At 39.0% G+C, this 23,035-nt stretch overlaps 1 protein-coding gene across 1 annotated transcript in view; it reads left to right on the top strand.

Moving 5' to 3' along the window:
* Nucleotides 1-435: 435 nt before the first annotated feature.
* The window catches only part of DLGAP2 (DLG associated protein 2), a 109,609-nt gene continuing 87,009 nt past the window's right edge, over nucleotides 436-23,035 (top strand). Inside the window, exons 1-2 of the mRNA XM_040599140.1 lie at nucleotides 436-498; nucleotides 15,698-16,767. Of these exons, the coding sequence (XP_040455074.1) occupies nucleotides 15,766-16,767 (1,002 nt within the window). The 5' untranslated portion in view covers nucleotides 436-498; nucleotides 15,698-15,765. The remainder of the gene's footprint in view (nucleotides 499-15,697; nucleotides 16,768-23,035) is intronic.

The following is a 23,035-nucleotide window of genomic DNA, read 5'->3' as shown; positions in this document are numbered from 1 at the left end:
AGTGGCATTATTATCATCAGAGATGGGAAGTGCTAAAGCTGCAACTGCAGGACTGACAATAATGATTCTTTCTGGAATAAATACATTAAGCCTAAAAGGCAGTAGAATTCAATGTGACTAAGCAAAGCTGAAAAGAACAATGTAAAAAATGTTATAAAAAAAAGGCATTTATGAATATTATGACACTAGTGATGAGAAAACGTTTGGCAAAATGAAGGGGAAAAAAAAAAAAAAAAAGAAGATGATCACTAGAACAACTTGCAAAAAGGAATAGATACTACAGATAATGGCACCTCAACAGCTTCACAGTATCAGAGATACTGACTGGCCATAGGTATCACTGAGTGGGTTTAAAAACTAGTGGAGAGTTTATGTCTGGATATACAAAAGTATCAGCATTATTAAATAGCTACTTTGTTTCTGTCTTTTCAGAAGAAGAGGGTGGCGATCTGCTCAAGTCGGGCTTCAGTTTTCCAGGGACGCCAGAGGAGGAGCTAGGTACAGATACCATCTCTCAGATAACTTGTACAGCTTGTACATCCAGAGGCTGGTGCAGCCATGGGGGTGAGGAGGCAGGAGGCTGCTCTGTGGTACAGCCTTTCTCCAGCCACAAAACCCACAGCAGGCATGGTACCGGGCGGTGATAATGAGAGTGGCCAAAAACCTCTCAGTCCAATCTTCCTGGAAATTTCTCACCTGCTATATAAGGTTAGAGAATCAAAAGCAGAACATCAGATTTGGGTAACATCCAGGCAACCAAGAATTCATAAGAAGGTGTTAAAGGAAATTATGAGCTTTCCTTCTTTTGTCTTTATCTTTTTGTCTTACCTCCTAGAGAACATAATAATTGCAGAAAGTTTTCAATGTTACCTTTTAAATTTAAAACAATAACAGAAGCAAGAAGTCAGAAACTCATAGAGCCCATGAGTGAAATCTTGATACCTCAGTCTCACAAGGCTAGTAGTAAAATGTCCCACTGGCTTCAGAGTAGCCAGATTTATACCTTTGAGATTGTGCAAACCTGAGTTTCTGTTTGTGGAATTTCATATTCAGATTGTCACTGTTTTATGTGAAATCCATCAAAATTTTAATTTATATGCAATTCATTTATGTGGTTATTTTTGGAAGAGAAATATGGAAAGTCATTTCTGTGTGTTTGCTGGTTAAAGCTCCCTTTATTCAAAGTGAACATACTTACGTTTCAGCAGTTAGTGTAACAGTAATTTTTCTGTTTATGCATATGCTGATGTTAATATATTACAACTCTTTATTTTGTGTTATTAGTGTACTTTTCTGTTTGACAAGAATATTATAAACTCTTGCACACCGATAGGGAGATAAATCATAGGTGCTATATTAAGGAAAAAAACCAACAGCTTGAAGAAGGAGCATGACTTCAGGCAGGGATTGTCATCATGTTTAAATAGGCTGTTAGAACAGGATTTTCTAAAACAAGTAGTGTTGCCACTCGGTTACACTCAAGTCAGGGAGTTCCGTAAATGTTCAGTGTAAAAATACCAGTATTGGACTTGTTTGTCCACTTAATATTCAAAAACAAGTGAAAAAAGTGAAGTTACAAAGATTGGACAGAAGGATGTTTTAAGGAAGAAACTGAAGAACCTTCAGGCAGTTTCTATCTTAATTAAAATAGTGTAAGAGGGAAGATACAGTTAAACAAGGCTCCCTAGGAACCTCACATGTGAATCCTACAGGAGTCATGGAATGAGCACACCTCTCAGCGTTCTTGAACATTGGGGTTTTTTTCACCCTGCTGCCCCATTTCACAGCACACGGGAAGGGGTTCAGATGCCCTGGGGTAGAATTCATCTCATCTAACAGTGGAAAGTAATTCAGATGTAGATGTCTAGATTGTGGATATCTGAACTTCCTTGAGAGTCAATGAAGAGTGATAGACTTTTCTAGGACATAGCAGATTTGGCCTACTTTAGAAACTTAACATAGGGTGAGATGAGTCATGCCCTAGAAGTATCTCGAAATTGTTCTCCTTCCCATTTGGTTGAGAAAGAACTGCAGGATTTCTGAAGCCAGAGGAAATTATGTATAAGTTAATAGTATTAAACGTCAGGTGTCTACAGGAGTAAGGACACTCATGTGAAATAGGTAATCCAAGATTAACACAAAGCTATAAACTAAACTGATCAATCATCCAGAATCCTGATTAGGAAGAAAAACAAGGGATTAGTCAACAGAAATGAGGAACAGGAAAGCAAAAATCTTGAATGAAATCACAACCAGACTACAGAGAATCTAAGCTGCTTTCAAAAACTTCAGCTATTTATGGCCAGAGGATTGGAAAAAAATATGCTAAAAGCAACAAAAGATCTCTCCTTGCTCCTAAATTTTGGCTCCTTATCGGTATCCTCTGAAAATATGTTCCAAAGATTGCTAGGTAATGAATGGAGAGAGGTGGGTGGCTTTAATATTTTCAGAAGGAAATCCTGTCCTGCTTAGCTGCCAAACCATAGATGGCCAAAATAGGTGGACTGGATACCATCAGCAATGTAAAACACATGATGTCCCATTCTCCCTTACAGAGAATCACTGTAAAACAAGGAGCATACTATGGGAGATGTAAATTGGGAAGACTTTTATAAAAGTTTTGGGATAGTCAGTTAAGTTCGATGTAGACAAGCTTTTTAGTTACAGCTGTGCTAGTGGTTAACACCTCTACAGACAGCTGGTGCATATCTGTCTGTCTGTCCCCCATTGTTGTGTTCCGTTACTTGAAGATTTGACTTTGAGGCCATGAACTGAACATAACATTTGTGAAAAAGCTACAAACTATTAGCTCTTTCTCACTCTCCACTTTTGCTTGCTGTTGCACATGTATAAAGTTAAATATTCGTTGGAGAGAAATCTGAATCTGAGAGGATACTCTAACCACTGGGCTATGGAAATGGGCTCTCTCTCAATATGTATACACACCTCAATGACTATGTAATTTTTTTCTATGAGCAGCCTCAGTCTGAAGTACTGGTAGCGATATTAATTTCTTGGGGGGGGGGGGGGGGGGGGCGCGGGGGATGACACCACAGGAAGGGCTTTCCTTGAGAAGTAAAACAATTGCCCAAAGACAACGCAGAATCTTTAAGGTAGCTTTAACTGCAGGGCCATTCATTATTCTAGACTCTCACTGTCCCAAGGAGCTTCAAGTTATGATCTCTCTGGAACTGAAAAATCTCTGGCTCCAGGCTCTTATTTTTAAAGCAGGTTTAATATTTTCTAGTGAGGTTTCAGGGCTTTGGTGGGGATTAATTGATGTTCGCACAGTATCTCACCAAAGTGAAAATGCTGAATAGTCACTAAATAATATTATTAATACAATGATCCACTGCCTTAATTGGGAAAAAGTATCAAGGGATGGGACTGATCTCGACTCTTTTACATTATTGATTCTATAAAAGACATCATTAGTTAAAACAGGCAGGAATGCAATGGATTCCTTCAAAAAAAGCTTACCCAAGCGTTCATAGTCAGTTCTCAAGAACAATCTTTCATAGCTTTTCCATTACCTTTTATTTGTTAATAGAGTTCAAGGTGATAAGTATTGCCACGGTTACAAGATTCACACTCACACCAAAAATTCCTGTCCTTTTCACTAGGAATATCTCAAATAAGCAACCCGATAATGACAGCAGGGCATGGTGGAAGAGGCAAGAGATCTGACATGCGTGATCTCAAGCAGCTCACTCTAAGTCTCATGGAAACTGGCGTTCTAGCTGGTGGTTATAAAATCTGGACAATGTTAATGTATTAGAAAATAAACATTTTATGAAACTACTTCTTTTGACGCAAACTAGAAACTTCTTACAATCTTCCTTACTTTAGGCATGTATAGGGTCAAACAACAATTTGCTTTGGGTGTCGAAACCAAATAGTGCAATCTTAACAAGAGACATGGAAAATGTGCCATGTTCAAATGGCATTCAAATAGTAAAACATGTGAACAGGCAAGATGGGCTGACCTTTTCTCTAAATATAGATTTTTATAGGTAGTAGATGCACAAAGTGAAGAGGGAAAAATAGTTTATTGAAAAATTGTATAAACTTTCTATAGATTAGGAAAATATTTTACAGAAGTTCAACACTTAGCAGCTTCTAATGTTAAGCAAATAAAGAGAACACACACTAAATGCTTTTTGTTTCAGTAAAGTACTGTTTTCAGGAAAGGATATTGAGTTGAGGTTAAGAAAAAGGTTAAAACCTATAAAACATATAGCAGTTAGTAATAATGCTCTTAATCTGCCAGGATTGCAAAGTAAACTGTAAGGGAGTTTAAAGGCAGGTTATAAAAATGTATTTTTATTTCACAGTTGATGCAGTCATGCTTTTGATTAATTGGTATAGTTCAAGTGTCAGACAGTAACTCATGGTTATTCAATCACTATTGATTGCATGATCATGCCTCTATGACCTTACATATTGAAAGGAAGAAAAGACATAGCCATTCTTGAAATAAAAAAAAATGTGAAGGCCTGACTTTCCAGTCCGTCTGCCTCTCTGCCGGATTATCCAGCCTTCCTCAGTGCAGTCAGTATCTGAACACTGTGCACTTTTCATGGGTTTTAGCTTCATATAACAGACACAACAGGAAATTTTCCCAAGAACAGACAAGGGGTTGGCAGTGGGTGCTTGGCGTTCCTTCCTCTGTGCCAGATCCATGCCTCAGTCTACTTTCCCCTAGTGCAGGGGTCCTCAAACTACGGCCCGCGGGCTGGACACGGCCCCCCAGGGTCCTCAATCCGGCCCCCGGTATTTACAGACACCCCCCCCGCCAGGGTTGGGGGGGAAACCAAGCAGCCACAGATGACTGCCTGCCACTTCATCCGCGCGCTGGCCCCTGGTTAAAAAGTTTGAGGACCCCTGTCCTAGAGCATCCAGGGATGGTTATACAGCTGTAGGCTTTGACTAGGGCTGGTGGGTCTTCAGTCAGACCATGTGGCTTGGCCACACAAAATGAACTGGTACAGTGACACTTGTCCTTCTAATTATCAGGCACAGTAACAAATCCTTTGTTTTAAATTATTAGATGGGCATTATCCCAAAGACCGAATGCCTCCCTGCTTTCTGACACTAACCCTCAAAGGTACAGAAGTTATTTTTATTCCTGTGCTATGATGAACTGAGGCAGGGAGTCTACCAGAGATGTCCACAAAGATTAACTTTAACCCAGTAAGGCAAGGTCAAGCCTCTCCATGACCGCTGTCATCACTTCCCGTGGCCTTATTCTGGATCACACAAAAAAATCATGGCTGGACAGGAAGTCTTGACTGCAGATTTCCCAAGTTAATCCTCTTAACCACAGGACTATCTTTATTCCATATAATAAAAAATATATAGACAGATGGTTTGGTATGGAGATATAGAAGTCATTTAAGAGATTTTAAATATGAGAAGTCCCAATATGTCTCTGTGTCACTATGTTATTTGCCTTATTGGGACTAGCTGAACAGAAACTGCAGAAAAGAGTCTTTTTTTAAATTCCATTGTACCTCTGAATAATTCCACTTCAAATCCTTCCTTTTGTTGTACCCTGAAACTGTAGTGTAGAAGTTCACTGATGTGATGATGAAGACCACAGAAAATGTTAATGAAATAACGGGGAATGTTTTTTTGAAACTAATTTTTGAACTTTAAATTCCTTTTAGTTATGCTTGAGAGCCTAGTCTGTGAATTACTTTCAGTCATAGAACAAAATCATGTCATATGGCCTAAGCATCATATAAAAACTTGTTAACTATCCTGCATTGTAATTATAGGCTGTTGGCAACAAATGCTCGCTAACAATCTGCAGACCAGAAGCTATTTCTAAAAATTAAACACCTCATAACGTCAGATAACTCTGCAAAAATCTCATTAGGCCCAAGGTCAGTTCACAAACAGGAGAAGATATTTGTAAGGATGTAAGATTAATCAAATAGGTTATTTGTTATGAATTATTCATTCATTTCTACTACAGAATACAAAGAGGCTTACGCATTTGTTGCTTTGCCAAGAAGCAAATATTTTTGTCCTAAATGATTTGTGCGAATGACAGGGCTGTCCAGCTGAGGAGGGTCCTAAGTTCAGTTGCAGAGGAAATACATTTTTTCCAAACTGGGAAGCTTCATCCCATAGTTAGATCACATCTGGACTACTAATTCCAGTATCTGCACTGGAATAAATGAAAGACTTTTCCAAGGGAGAGAGAGAGAAAGTGGGGAGGAGGGGAAACAGTCTGAATTAGGTTTCACATATGGGATGTAGGATGTTAGCAAAGGAGCGACAGTTTTCTGTCCCTCATACCCTGCTGACCTCTGTAACACCTGGCTGCATAGCTGATCTGCAACATTTATTTACCCATAGAAAGTGCAATGGCTGTAATGGAGATGAGAGGCTGACTCATCTGACTGCTTCTCCGTGCCTGCCTTCTTCACTGAGCATCTTCACTGTATTGTCTCCTTTCAAAAGGATAAAATGTGCAACCTTTTAATTGTATTCCCATGATGAGCAGCTTAAACGCTGTTCTTTCCATTTCCCCAGAAAAAAAGTTACCATGCTCTACCTCCACATTCATTGTAGGCTGCTTAGGTTCTGTCGAGGACAGGATAATTTGTGTTGGCACAGCCAGAGTGTTGGGGATGCTTCCAGCATGGAGGTACCTGACCATGGCTGTCTCCCACAGTGCTGGGTATGTAGGTCACTGATTCAGTCCGTCTTCCTAAGGGGATTTGCACTAGTGTAACTAGTACAGCAGGATAAACACCAGCAAATATTGCTAATACAATCCAGTTTTTCACTGGTGAGTTCAGCTGTCACCTTTCATCGTGAATTTCTTGTGCAATTCTGTTTGTTTTTTCCATCTTTTTACAAAGTAATTACTATTAGTAAATAGATGGCAGCATATTAAGATGCCCTATCTCAAACTTGCCAAGGGTGTGGGTACTGACGCCACCACTTCGTTCCAGGAGCAGGGTTCACAGTTTGATCCTTCACTGCCACATGGAAAATCTCTATGCTAATGGTTGTGGGAAAAGGCAATTAATATTTGAAGTGTTTACCACGACCCAAAACAGAGCTCATCCAGGCAGAAGAGACAGCACCCTGATTTGAAAAATTCCCAGTCTGAAGGTTATGGGGAAAGGGAGATATTCTGCCTGTAACCATGGCAACAGGTTTAAAAAGGAACTTGTCACCAGGCAGCTATTTCTTCCTGCACCCCACAGGAAAATCAGGATGAGACCTCCTCCATCTCAGTGGGTTGAGCTGAGCAGAAAAGTTCACAATACAATGACAAAGCAGCAAGAGGCAGCACCAAGGGTGTACAACTGAGCAGATAATGATGAACTCCAAAAAGTAAAAGAAATTATTGTTTTGGGTCAGACCAAGGCTGAAACTCTGAATTTTTTGGTGAATCAAAAAGCTGCAAAGAACTGATGCTGAAGCAAACAAAAAATCGAATTCTTTCTTTCAATTCTGACAATTTAAAAGCTGTACTGAATGTTAAAAAAAAAAAAAAAGTACAGCAGATTTTGAAATAGAAAGGTATTTTAAATTGAACAGTCGTATGTTCTGTGGCAGTAATCAATGCTTTTGAGAATTAATGCATAGATTATCTTTCCCAGAAAAGCACTTTATAAAATAAGCAAAATCTTTAAAATCTATCCATGTTTTAAAGAAATAATAAAAGGCAATGTAAAAGGAGTGTATGGTAAATATTTTTGCTTGGATGTAGAAACATTAGTCCTTGCAGTCTCCTCAGTATTACAGAGGATGGTAAACTTCCTCCATGTCTTCATAAATAAGGGACAAATTTAGAAGAATTCAGGAACAGTAAGTAAAAGAAAAATTCATTTAAGGGAGAAGTTCATAAGTATCAGCATTATTTCTTTTGTTTGATTTCCATTTAAGAATAACTGATAAGCATTTATTATTAGAAAAGAAACCCTAGATATTTGGTAGCTCCATGCAGCTGAATAGTCAGTCCAGGTGGTTTGGATCCTTGGGATTTAATCTTGGCCATTGTGCTATCAGTGGCAGTATTTTAGCAGAACCGGTTTCACCCTTCCATGCCATCATCTTCCTGACTCAGGACCCTTCCAGGCTTGTAACACGCTTATTCTGGTGCAGCACAAATTGTGTTTTCTGTAAAATACAACCCTGATTAGTGGTCCTCTTCAACACCAGGATTCATAGGTAAACTGTACCAAGAACTTTTCTCAGCAAATATTTAGAAATAACACTGACCCCAGTGAAGTTAATGGGAGATTTGTCATTGCCATCAGTGTGACGAGGATTTCCCTTTCACTTCTAGACAGACTTGTGTGTAGACTCCTGTGTATAGCTTTGAGCTGTACTACCCAGTTGCTTTGGCTTTCTTTAATTGCTGAGACAATAGTTGCAGTTTTAACGATGCCAAGGGAATTTGATGGTGTCCTGTATTTGAGCTAGCAACTGCAAGAAGCAAAGTTTTGTCTTTTAGGAAAAGAAGTCCATAAAGCCAGGAACAATAAGGCACAAAGAAGTTTAATGGTGTTGGGCTAGCTTTTCTGGTCTGTATTTGGAAGGATTATAATCAATTTTCTTATAACCAATCGTTCAATAATATTCACATAGTGAAACCCTGATTGACTCCATGCAGCTGTATTTCTCCAGAAGAAAGCTTACATGTTAGTTGGTTTAGGTCAATCTAGTCCTGATACTTTATGTTTTTTCAAAAGCTTCACTGATCGTACAGATTCTATGAAAAAAATGTTAGTCATAAATCATTTTGTGGACTTACCTCTGTCACAGAACTGTTGAAAAGGTAAATAGTGACAATATACCTCAAACTTGAAAAGCACTGTGAAGGTCTGTGTGCTACATACCAGTCAACATTAGGACATCATACACTTCAAGCCAATGGAAGTCAATTTTGCATCATCCTGAGGACTCCCTGCATCCCTCTACTTCAGACCCTGGAGCTTCTTGCAAATCCCATGCTGCCTTTCATGGATTTCTGTCCTGTCCTTTGTCACGGCATGGGCACAATATTGTGCCTCTCATCCTCCCCATATAGTCCAAGTGCCCGTTCTTCCACCCACAAGATGTGGGATGTCATCGGTCCTCAAATACTGTTTCTACGTTTCTCCTTTTTCACACATGGCATGCCCTGTTCTCCAGGCCAGGCAGTTGGTGGCATAACCCTGCTTTAGCATGTTGCTGGTCACAGCTTTCCCCGGTGATCACAGTTCTCTGTGCTTTTCTTCCTCACAGTATACTGCACTACGTGGCACCTGAAATTCAGTACCCTCCCCTTCCACCCCACCACCTCAGAGATTCCATTCTCACTCATTGACAGTTCTTCTGCACTCCGTTCACTATATGCCCTTTTCTCTGATCATGCTTATTTATCTCAGAAATAAATCTCTTGGGATGTTGGATTGGCAGGTCTACTAATCTCTATTTGTAAGATGGACAGAGATGAAGTTAGAACTGTTGTGCTGAAAAACATGATTGGGTGCCATCAAGTGTTTGTTCACCTGCAGACATCTGCATCAGTGCTCAAAACTGTGACTGTGCTGAATAAATGGCAGCATTCCACATGCTACTTACTTCTCCCTTTGGGTTTTCTGACTTTGCTCCAAATTGGTATGTTCTGGTCACTGATGATGTTTTTGGAATAGAATTTGCACGTCCACTTTTATCTAACATGGGAGTTATAAAACCATCTAACCCTTGGTCATTATTCATCATGTGGTTCCACTGAATTAGCTTGGGCTGTCAAATCATTTGCTATATTTTAGCATTAGACATGTGCCTGATATTACCTAAACTGATATATTTGTCATGTAGTTTTCGGCATTGGCACTTGTCATCTGCAGCTTTCACTGTAGTCAGCAGAGATAGATATGTACATGAAGGGTGTTATTCATCTGACATTTTTTAGATATGTACTTCAGGATGAGATGAATCATACCAGTTTCTCACACTTCAAAATAAAACCACATCCAGGTAGTATATTTGTAACAATCTTTGACCCACATTATTCTTGAAATCGTATCTCTGTATTGGTTGGAAGAGTAATATTTACACAGTATGAAACTATGATGGCAACAGTGTAACTGTATGTGCTGAGCACATCTAACTCTGTTTAGTCAACTAGTGTAAACACAGCCATACGTGTCTACGGCAAGGATTGCTCAGGATCCTGAATATAAAGGTATTTCATTTTCACACTTAAGTGTCAGAATGAGACAGGAATCCTCACCTAGCCCATGGCTAATGTTTGTTGGACAGCCTTGGGCATTTTGGTGTTTGGCTTTAGGTTCTCAGAACTGCCTGCTTCTCTCCTTTGATTGCACAGGGAGACTGGGTGCATGAAGTATCTTGTTGCAATAGCCCTGAGAGAGCCAATATCACTTATTTCTGAGGGACTGCTACCCTCCAAAGTTCAGTATTTCAGGTAAGCAACCTGAGATGTCAGAAGGAAGAATTCATAGATAGGTGAACGCACTGCACGCAGTGCAAATGCATCAACTCCATGTAACAGAAAATAAAAGTCACCATCTAAAGCTAAAGGTTAAATTCAGGTAGTCACCCAATCTTTGCAATTTTATGTAATTTTTATACAAGTGTTGTGCTACATAAGTAGGTTGGAAATCTCATGAGACCAGACCAACAACTTCTGGCATTTCCAGATTTTTTTCCTTGCACTTGGCAAGTTAGTCACTCTTCTCAATCCCTGGAAATATTAATTTTCAAGGTTAGAATAAAGCAGACAAAAATACTATAACAAGTTAATGAGGAAACGGTGCTCATCTAATGCTAATTACTGCAGCCCTTGGGCAGACAAATCTCCAGCTAAAACATTTTATTTATGAATTTTAATATTTAATGTGTAGTTATTTGATTAATATAGTTGTTTTTGCACTACTTAATATTTGTATTAGTTATAGGTTAGACTGTGAGTATATTTTTTTCATAATACATTGCAACACTAATTGAACTGAGTGAAGCAGCACAATGCAACAGTCTGGTTTTCCATACCACGTCTTTTTGAAAGGTAGATTAAGCATCTCTTTTCAGCAATGCATTTTACTGGTTACACTATGCAAAGGAGCTGTCTCTTCTCCAGTGAAAACAGCACCAATGTTTCAGATGGGTAAGCAGTTTACCAAGGGGCTTGTAAGGTTAAAGCAATTTAAATTAATTTCTCAATAGAAAAAGAAGTGCTTTGTGAAAAATAAATAAATAAATAAAAGCAAAAATCAGGCACCATTTACTAGTTCCAAGAATTATTATTATGCTCTGAAAGCTTGCTTTCAATAAGTAACACACAAAAATATTTGTACAAAAAGGTTTGTGGGGACATGCACTTCTTTTGAATGTCAGAGAGATTTCCACTGTTTTCACATTGATTTCTTTAGCAAAGAACAGTGCTCCAGGAACTCCAGGGATGCACAGGCCTTATTTTTCATTGCGTAGAGGTTTTTAGCCCTTTTGCCCTAGAACAATATTACTAATTGTAATTGGTTATTTCAAACAATTTTCTTCATCCTCAAACTTCTCTTTCTTCTCTTGATACTGACTGGCACAAGGAAGAAGCCTGAATGCTCTAAAAATTGTGACCAGTCCCTTAAGACAGGCAAAGTAACAACTCCTTGGAGTAAGAGAGCAACTCTTTTAGCATCAGAAAGTCCAAAAGAAAAAAAATGGGGAAAAAAAAGCAGGAAAAGGCATGGCATAACAGGGAAAGAGCTGAAATAGACAGGAAAGGATGCAGAAATCCTTCCATCTGTCACAGGTTAAAGGATGACATATCTGTATAGTAGTCTCTGAAAAGAACAATTTTAAGGGATTTTCAGGATTTTGGAATTACTGTATTCTCTCTGACATAACAGCCTATGTCTTCCTCTAGATCCTTCCCCATGGTAACATCTGACTAGCTATTTAAGTCAATGGAAAGATTCCATTTTGCTCTAATGAGACACAAAGAAAAGACATTAATGTGCTCACATATAGTAGATTTTTTCGCTGTTCCTATTCTTCAGTTTTCTTTGGATTAAGTTCATTTGTTCTTCTGTCTCCTCTCAGCTCTTTCGTTCCGACAATGGCACTTCCTTTAAGAAATTAGACATCAGTATCCTCAATTACTTTTATATTTTTGGAGTGATTACCCTAAAACAATGTAGAGGCTGCTGTTAAAAAAAACAGAGAAAACCAAACCAAAACAAAAATCTTATATTTTATTCTAGATGTCATTATCCTCAAGACACAGACTAAAATTCTAGTCCAGTCTCTCACTATTTGATAAATCTGGAATTATTTTGATATACCAAAATCTCAAACTTTATTATTAAAGGATGGAGGCAGAAACATTGATACTGCAGCTTTACAAATTTTTATGCATCAGCTGAGCTGTGGACAATGACCACAGACACACTTCTAGTCCCTTGCAAATGCTAGAAAATCATGTTAGCTTAACTAAATTGTAAGCTAGCACATTTTTCTTTGCGTTTCTGGCAGGCTAAGAGTTAGCACATGGTCAATTACACTGGTCTGGTACCGTACAGTAATTCATTCAGCCGTAGCTCAGCTGTTTCTTCGAGCCCTGAAATAGGCCTCCTGAACAAAGTCGACCGAATAGTACAAAACTCAGATGACCTGGTAAATTTATATATCATAAAGCAAAATTCTGAGGATTTTCAGAGGGTTTGTAAGAGGAGGTAATGGTGCCTAGGACATAGTACAGGTTTGATGTCCCAAGCAGAGCCCAAACCTAATCGGAGTGATAAATTTACATGATGCACATGTAAGTAATTTGAGACTTTATCTAGTATCAGTTACTCCCTATTGCAAATTTAAGAGGGGAAAACTACTTTTGAAAAATGCCACTCCTTAATTCAGTTTTTAATTATTTTGATGGTGCGTATTGAATGCCTATAGTAGTTTCTAACTACTGTGTTTCAAAGAAAAGAAATCAGACATTCCATGAGGCACATAAAATGCTCTAAGACTTTGGAAGCAACATACAGAAAACTATTTTTCTTTAGTTGCACTGAACTAGAATCATAGGGAGTCATGAGAAATGTAAAAGCTGTTCTTGCATTATCCAATGCAGTGCTGTCAAATCATGATGTCTCATATTCCTAGGGATTTAACATGATGAAAACATTTAAAGACCTCTAGGATATGCTTGATGCTGAGTGTGGCCTGAAGAAATCACCAGGGACTAGCAGTTCTGTGTTAGGGAACTCGTTTAAATGAGTTTCTTACTCTTGTCTAGCTCTTTCTTTTGTTCTGGATCTCTGCCATGCCCTTCAGGTTTTTTTCCTAAATGCATTGTTGGAACATAGTGCTAGAGTTATCTTCATTCATAGATGTGCAAGATTGTAACGAACAGGCTCGGGGTTGATGCTCCTTGTGCTGTCAGTTTAACTGAAGAGCCTCTTTCCACATCCTTGTGGCTCACACCACTGTGAAAATGAAAATCAGCAAATACACAAGCACTTTGGAAAATGTTACCTGTGTTCCAGTTTCCTTTTCTGTAAAAGGAGAACAGTGCCTTCCATTTCTCATGGAATTGTAAGAAATAATGCAGTAATCCCTGTCAGGTGCTTTGGGAACCCTTCATGAAAGCACAGACTAAGTGCATTGAACACATGGACCATCATTATTCCCCTGGTAATGTTTAGTAATATGCTGGGTTAAATACCATTAATTACAATCCTACTTATGTGGCTGAATCCCAATGCACTGCTACAATTTACTGCTTTGTCTATATATAGTTGTGCTTTTAATTGGATAATCAAAATTATGTTTTTTCAGAAAAAGTTATGTTTCCTTTTTTAACTACATTTATGCAAGGTATTATAACCTAAACAGTACAACAGACTGAACAATCAACAGTGTAAGTTTTTTATTTTAATGTGAAAATAGCCAAGAATTAAGTAAAAGAAACTGGTATAAAAACAAAACAGAAGCAGAAAAGAATATATGCACAGACACGTCATTTTCACACCATGATAAAGTCTGGAGGTGACGTTTGGACCCTTAAATCCATCTTTGACTTTATTGTGGCAGGATTGTGCCTAGGATGAAGAATACTTTATTCTTATTAATAGTTTAATGCTGCATTCATTTTAAAAAATTATGTGGAGGTCTGTTGAAATTAAGATGTAATAAAATTATCTAAGCATCTTCCACTATAGGAAGATTAAAGCATTTAGGTTATGAGATTGCTGATGCTAAAGAATTTCACAAATTGCATTCTGTACTGAAGGTATCATGACGTAACACTTATTAGTTGAACAAAATTAAAGAGATATGGGTATTGATCTGTTTCATGACCATATCCAGGCATTGAGTTTTCACTAGTAATGGGAATATGATTTAGGAGAGTTTTGTCACATGCTTAGAAACCCCTCAAAGTGCTGTTAGCTACTGTGTTATCTCTGCAGGCTGGTCTCCAGTGTCCGGTTATGTTGTTATATATAATGACTAGATATTCTCTGGCTTCCATACTGGGTGAAGCCTTTAACTTCCTTGTATCGAGCACTTGTGCAAGATTATTTAGATTCTTAAGAGCAAATTTGCCAAAAGACTGTGCTAAGTGGATTGTGTGAACACTTATGCATCTGTTTAATCCTCTAAAGGATTATCTCGCATCCTATATCTTTGTCTGCTTTTGAAATGTTGCTTAAATAAGCTGAAATTGAAGATGGAAAGTGAATGTGCAAATCAAATCGAAGCATTTCTGGGGGTTTTAATTTTCTGTTTGTGGCATTTTACAACTGCAAGAAATTGCATGAGAGAAAAAAAAATCAAAAGCTCGAGTATCAAAATCTTTGCTTACAAGCTACTCTTATTTAGTAATCATGCTTGTTTAATAACCACAACTTGGAGCACATGATCCATAGGAACAAATAATCAAGTGTACAAAAACCTTGTAGCTTGTACCTAAAGATATTTGTTTTATCAGGAATAACGTAGAGTCATTAAATAAATATTTTGTAATTTGGACAAAATAAGGGAAAAACCGCCTAACAGAGAAGACTTTACATTTATGGGAATAGTGGTAATACTTCTGGACTAAGGATAACAGGTGTTCAAATAGTATGAAATGCTTCTTCATAAACTCTTTAGTGATATGAAAATTAAGCTTCATTTCAGAATGTTCATATTCTTTTACTCTTTGCTGTTTATTATTTATGTTTATGAACAGTGAACTTGGGATGCTGAAGCTGAGATCCATTTAAGAAAAGGTTCAGTTTGTGACACGAAAATGCCTCTATGGAGAAAGGATACATTTAGGTTAAGATATCCAACTGAGAAACCACAGAAATAGAAACTAGATCTGTGTAACTTAAATGACAAGCCACGAAGCTTGACATATGAATTCCAAATATCAAATAATAAACTGAATACTTGAATACATCCATTAAACCTGAGTAAATTTGCATAATGAATAGCTTCGTAAAATTTAGAACTGCTAGCAGAGAATTTTGCAAACAGGAAGAAGGCTGCATTCACCCCATAATTTGCTCACAGTGGGCACTTTTTACCAGTTTTATACTGGTGAATGAAATTCCATGAATGGTGAGACTTTCCATCAAGCTCATAGAGAAAAAATGTTAAGTTATGCAATATACTTGGATTTTGCAAGTTAATCTTGAAATCAGACACATAACGTAGGTTTTATATGTTCTCCTGACAGACCAGCAGTACTCATGGTCACCTTCTCAGCACTTCAATGAAGAAAGATATTCTCCTGCTCCGAGGAATATGAAAGGATTATCTGGTAGTCGCAACCAACCACAGTTATGTTCAGCTCATACTTGTGGCTTAGCATCCCCTGAAGATTGTGAACACACCCACGACCATATCCACCATGGGCAGGAGCCAAGGCAATCGTATCTTCTCAGCCCCACGGAGAGTTGCCCGATGGACCACCATCGTTGCTCGCCACGCAGCTCCATTCATTCTGAATGCATGATGATGCCCATGGTAATGGGCGATCACATGTCAAGTAGCACTTTCCCCAGAATGCACTACAGCTCACATTACGACTCAAGAGACGACTGCGCCATGTCTCACGGTAACCCTAAGATTAACCGTATTCCTGCCAATCTTTTGGACCAATTTGAGAAACAGCTTCCTCTTCACCGGGATGGGTTTCACACTTTACAGTACCAGAGGACCTCAACAGCTGCAGAACAACGCAGTGAGAGCCCAGGAAGAATACGCCATCTTGTTCATTCAGTCCAGAAACTTTTTACTAAATCTCATTCCCTGGAGGGATCATCCAAGGGCAACGTTAATGGAACAAAGGGAGACAGTCGAGGGGATGACCATCATCATGGGCACCATTCCAAGCATAGCAAAAGGAGTAAAAGTAAGGAGAGAAAACCAGAAAGCAAGCATAAATCAGGAATGAGCAGCTGGTGGAGCTCTGATGATAATTTGGACAGCGATAGCACTTACCGAACCCCTAGTGTGGTAAATAGGCATCATGCAGATCATATATCCCATTGCTATCCTGAGGCTCTCCAGGGGCATTTTGGGGATCTCTCATTGAAGACTTCCAAAAGTAACAATGATGTGAAATGTTCGGCTTGTGAAGGGCTAGCAATGACCCCTGATGGTAAATACATGAAAAGGAGTTCTTGGTCCACGCTTACAGTAAGTCAGGCTAAAGAAGCTTATCGCAAATCATCACTAAACTTAGATAAGCCTCTGGTTCATCAGGAAATCAAACCTTCCTTGAGGCCGTGCCATTACCTTCAGGTAAGAGGAAGATTTTATTAAGATTTGTACTGAAAAAAAGCATCACCATTTATGCCATTAATCATTGTAAAAAATCACAGAATCATAGAACCCTTTGGGTTGGAAGGGACCTTAAAGATCATCTAGTTCCACCCCCCTGCCGTGGGCAGGGACACCTTCCACTATAGCAGGTTGCTCAGAGCCCCATCCAGCCTGGCCTTGAACACTTCCAGGGATGGGGCATCCACAGCTTCTCTGGGCAACCTGTTCCAGTGTATTGTCATCCTCACAGTAAAGAATTTCTTCCTAATACTTCCTCTAAATCTACCTTCTTTCAGCTTAAAACCATTACCCCTTGTCCTTTATATATAACGTAATCTGTGTATCTCTCAAGGGATGTCTGTGTGGCTCACCTGATACAGATATTCCATGAATGTGAGAAAAATCTAGCTTTTGTCTTTGTTTATAGGGCACAGATTAAAAACTATAAAGCTGGTATGATATAAATTAATCTAAGGTCAATTAATGTGTTTTCATCTTTGGACATCACACTGAACATTTTGATAAAACCTATGTATCAGACTGAAAAAGGAGCAGTTCTGGCAGTCTGGGGGCTAGAAAAAGTGTTTCAAATACATCTGTGAATGAGTGATTTTCAAAAATGTCTGTGTGAGATCCAATTTTTTTGTTCTTTTATTCCTTTTCTCTGAGTTTTTTGTAAGTAACAGGAGAATAGATTTATTGGTGTACTCAATTGCTTTGTCATGATGATGATTACTCACAAACTTCCTTTTGGTGATTGGGTCACCCAAGATCATATTGAACTGAGCCTCTTTTGAGACCGTACTGTAAGCTGTCCTTGTTAAAAGTTACATGGGTACCTCAGGGAGACAAATATTTCAGGCCTGGCACTCAGACTATTTGTGGTGGTGTTCAGCACACTCGTTTTCTCTAGAAGCAAACAAGAAGCTCCCACTTTCTCCAGTATTTAAACTTCTATGCCTGCTGCTTACTGCCATTTGCCACCCCAAAGTAATGCTAATGTAGCCATTTATGATGCTGCATGTTGATCTGGATCTTAAAGTGATATAGGCTTAGAAAACAGCTTCAAAAATACTTTGTTTAGACTTTTACATCATGGCCTAGGTCCAGCACAGTCCCATGGGAAGTGACATTCGCACGTCAGGGTGTGCAGAGAATTGCAGTGGGAGCAGAGCAGGAGGAGGGAGTTGTTGAAAGGATAATTTCTTCAGCTAGCTTTACCACTGGGAAAAACATAGTATACGAATATTCCCTTAGGTACTTTTAGCAAGTACAGCCTGCAAAACCCACATTATTCTGAGTACCTTCTCTTTTACTCTTTTTTAAGGAACTTCTCTTTCTCCAGAACTTAACTGATTCTTACGTGGGCAAATCTCCACTCCACATTTATGTAATTAGGGATTTTCATTTCCTGTGAGCTCTGCAGAAGCCAGCAAGCACAGATTAGCAACAATCCTTGTACTTCTGTGCAGAGCTTTTCCACCTGTGAGCAATAGGGGTCCAATAGTAATGAGTCACACTTGAAGAGCCAGATCTTTTCAAATGTATATGCCGATATCTGGGATCAGTCTTCCCGACTGAAACAAGGAAAGTTCCTCATTGCAGAGCAAGGAAAATAAAGAAATCGCAACGTCATAGCATTACCATGCAAGTTGATACCAATTTAGACTGGCAGCTGTGATATTTTATCATATCCAAGTACAGTTCTCATGTATGTAAAACAGCCTGGAAGTTTTTAATCTAACTCAAGCCAGAACTGGAAGCACATCCACTGCAGAGGCTTGCATTTGTGTCTGTGTTCTAAAACCATGTGTACAGCTCTGACATGACGGAGAAGTTTAGGTATGTCTAGCTTTTTCCTTACCATGACGTACTCCTACTTCTACACAGACAGTTCTGGTTCCTCTACATCCCTGCTGAGTTTTGTGCTTTCCTTCTCATCATGTTTCATTGTCCCCGGCCCTTACATCTCATTTTTCTTTGCAGAAGTCACCAGATTTTATTTTTCATGAGTCTTCTCTTCACTGCCAACGCATATTAGCATCCTCAAGTGAATATGAAACACTGAGTTCACAGGCTAACTTGGTTATCACTAAACTTTAGATCAAGCCCAGTGGCAAGCCTAGGGAGCAGGAAAGCACATTTTTTGCAGTCATTGTTTTATGCTTTTTGTGAATTGGGATGACTGCAGAAAGGAATTTTCTTCCAGTAATTTGGAAGGTTCATCCAGCTTAAAATCTAGGAGATATGAATTTTAATATTTGCTGCACCAGAGACTTTGTGGTCTTTGGTTTTAAGCCCCTTTAAAAATGGGATAGCAGCCATTCCCTGTCCACAGGGATCTTATAATGGAAATTTGTTAAGACTGGAGTGCTTTATTACTACCATAAAGGATCTATAGTTGTGTCCAAAGCAATAATACCAGGAATTCTATAAAAGGAATATTGTCATTAGAAAATATGCCATTCAGAGCACAGATACCCTTCAGACTGAGTGGCTGGTTTATTCCCTAGCTGAAGGTCGGCAAACAAATTGAAGGGACCCCATTCTGTCACTGTCATAACCAAACGCTTAGTTTTGAAACTTCTGCGTTGAGGGATGTTGTGCTGTCACACTATAATCATTAAGACCAGAGATATAAGTCCCATTATTAGCTCCGCCATGAACTTTCTCTCTGACCCAGGAAATATAATTTGTTAATCACTGCACACTGAAATTACTCTATCTGTAAAACTGAGGAGGGATATTTAACTTTTCTAATGCCAGTGTAAGAAACATCACTAAATAATGATTGGATAAAAATAATCATTAGGTTCAGAAACTGAGAAAGGTAGAGAGACTTGTCAGAATCCCCAGCTAGGAGAGTTTACTGCCTTGCTGCAGAATATCTGGCAATGAGAATTCAAGGGATTATGAAGTTGATTATGCAGCAGCAGACTTCCCTGAGGTGCACAAGTGAACAGATTAGCATAAAACCCCAGGCCCTTCACAGGATCTCTGTGTTTATAACATTTCAACACGTGAAGTTAAAAGCCATTTCTCCTGAGTGATGTCAGTTATATATTTTTAAATTCTTTTTTAAGCAAATCTGTGAAATTATAGTCCTTCAGTGATCTTATATATGAATACATAAACATACCACAAAATAAAAAAATAATTCTATGTCTATACAATTTATAATAGAGATATATATATGGCTACCTAGTTGTATACCTGGTATATAGTTATATCTATTTATTCTGCTGCCTAGTTATACAAGGATTCACTGTACCCAGCTCACTTTTCTATCTACTGGTCGCCTTCTTGTTTGATTTTTTTTCTTTTGACACCTGTTTAAAGTACTGCTACTTCTGTTTTCCACTAGAGAGTTTAGGTATACGGAGTCCCAAACTGGAAGACCATGGCAGTACCTTAGGCCTGTGTTTTCTGTGTTGTGGTTTTGGGCTTCCATTTTGCCTTCCACAGTAATCTCTGAGCTGCTTTTTCCTTAAAACTGAAACTCTGAAGAGTGAAGAAAGAAAATTTCTTTCTGAGAAGGGATCTTCTACCAAATCCACTGATACTGAAAACAGGAGATGAGAAAAGTTTTGAAAGCATCTGCACATTAGATGCTTAAATAATGTCCTAGAGTTGAAAGCAGGTATTTCTTTAGCCTGGTAAACCTCCAAGCTTAGTCTCTGGCTCCTCTCTTAGGGTTTCACACTCCCTGCTCCTCCACAGACAATCCTTCAGCTGGGGGATCTCCTTGGATAGGGAGTGTGCTGTTGTAAGTTAGAGGTGATGCAGTCAACACGTCTAGTTCCAGCATGGGTGGTCACCTGGCCCTGAAGTGGACAGTTTCAGAGAACTAAATTAATAGAAATAAAGCTGTATAAAATAGTGATTACTTTTCTTATCTAAAGCTCACGTGGAGGTGGTGGGAACGTACAGGGAGATGGGAAGAGTAGGAAGCCCCTTTGGGCTCCAGCTCATTGTTAAATCAACTTTGCTCTAAGGTGAACCAGATGGTCAGCTAGCACCACAAGGTCAGAGAGCAGCCGTTTGTACACTAATAGCATTTGTCAGATTCTTGTGAATGACTAGCAACAGTTTTTATGCATGGGCCTTTAATTTCTATTTTGAATGCAGACAAATCGATCTACAACTGCATTTCTGGGCACTAAACACTTCCGTCATCTCACTTAACAGGCAGAATAGCCCAAGTAGATCACACATACAGTAAAGCGCACTATTGCATAGTTTTAGCTATAGCAGCTGCTACTGCCTTCCATGTCATTTTAATTTTAATATAAAATATGTTAAGAAAAAGATTAATGAGTTGTGAGATCTCTTCTGTCTTCATCAGCTGTTTTGGCTAATTAGGTTCAACATGTATACAGTACAATGACTTTGATTAATTTCACTCTGATATGAGTACTAGTGAGGAGCAAAGATTTTCATCAGAAAAAATGGATATGAAGTAGATAGCTGTGCTAAAATGATGAATACAAAATTGTTGCTTACAGTTTCCAGGACTGAAATGCCTGTGAACGCTAGTTAAAGAAAAGTAATTTCTGCAGTAAAGCCAAAAGATAGGCAAGAGGATAGCACTCACCATCACTGAAGTTCTGGAGCACAACGCTGCATGTCACTGATTAATATTCCTTCCTGATCCATTCAACAGCCCGTGAAGCAGCAAGCAATCAAGGTAAACATACCACAAGGTACGGTGGATGAGTCAGCACTAAAAAAGAAAATAGCATGTTGTTCTAAAAATGGCTTCAGCCCACTCCTGTCCTCCTAGTGCATTTAAGTACTAGCGTCATCCGTTACAGCAGTGGCACTGCTAAGCATGTGGGTAATAATGTCAGCTGTGTTCTCTACAGAATGAAAGAAAAGCACAAGAGTTGGTCTCTTACAAAAGGAAAAGAAAAAAAAAAAGCAAAAAAAAAGCAGCTGTTTCAACAAGACTCTTTGCTGGTTTAAGTTATGCCTACCTGAAGAGCTTTGAGGACAAGCTAATGGATAAACAGGTATTAAGCCCTCATTTTTCCAGGAAGTCTTCTGGGGACAGGACAGATTCCCACAAATGAAACGGTTGCCCTTGAGAGGCGTGCTGCTGCTTTGCACTCTCCCTCTGGTTTGCAGGGCTGAATGGATCTGAACTCAGTGCACCTTTCTCAGCACTTCATCTTTGTGAAACTAGATTGTATCTGTTTGCTTGACATAAAACCTGTATACGAACTACAGAAGCTAGGTCCAATACTCTACCAGCTGGTGCATACTGTGGAGTCAGCCAGAGCTAGCAAAGTTTTGATACTAACATCCAAATCACTATCACCCATGCTGCCTTCACAATGATTTATGACCAGTGCCCACTGCAGAATTGACTGGGTTGTTTCCACAGCAGTAGGAGCTAGTATAGATAATATGTTAACAGGGTAGCCTGCATCCTAAATTAGCATGGGCATGTGCGCTACCATTTTGATTGCTACAGCCCATTCCAGCCCCACAAGGATGTCTCAGCTAGCCTTGTGCCCTCCCAGTCAGGACTGGCGATGTGCAAGAAGAGGCCCAGACAATATGGGAAATGATGGGACTGTTAATGCCCTACAGTCTGTTCACAATGTTAATGTCAGCCTGCAACATCTGGTACAGCACCTGGGGCCACTCTGGAGTTATTCCCCAGGTCAGTAAGGGTGTAGTCCTCCCGTACAGAGCAGCAAGCTTAACCACTTGTACTTGTTCCTTATAATGTTCTCTCTACCCATCATATCTCTGAAGTATTGCACTTAACGATTTAAAGAACGTTAAATAAAAAGGATTAAATAAAGCTGACGCTTCCCTGTATTTACAAAATGCTGATGGTTTTATGTGTCACAAAACCCAGAATACTTCTTAAATACCCCTTCCAAGGGAAAAAGGAGAAAGAAGAAGAAAATAAATACATTCAATCAATGGTGGTGTAAAGCTCAGACCAAACATTTGTCTCCATTACTGGTATCTTGAATTACTGTGTTAATCAGTGGTACAACAGCACACTGCTTCCATGCCCATGTGCTAAGATGCTCATATCGGCTGAAATGAGTTGCTGAAGCTTTTTTCCAAACCAGAGTAGAAAGATTTCAGAGTTAGTATTTTCTTAAAGCTGCCAAAGCAAGTCCCTATTACTGTAGAAATGTCAAAGCTAGGAGTAGAAAAGGGAGGCCATGATCCCACTGCCCTTTAATCAGAGAAAATTGTCCTCCTTTATAATGTTAGTACAGCG

Source organism: Falco naumanni, chromosome 6, assembly GCF_017639655.2.
Source record: "Falco naumanni isolate bFalNau1 chromosome 6, bFalNau1.pat, whole genome shotgun sequence".
Lineage (NCBI taxonomy): Eukaryota > Metazoa > Chordata > Aves > Falconiformes > Falconidae > Falco > Falco naumanni.
Note: the sequence above shows the minus strand (reverse complement) of the source record. Positions and strands in the feature narration are given on the sequence as shown.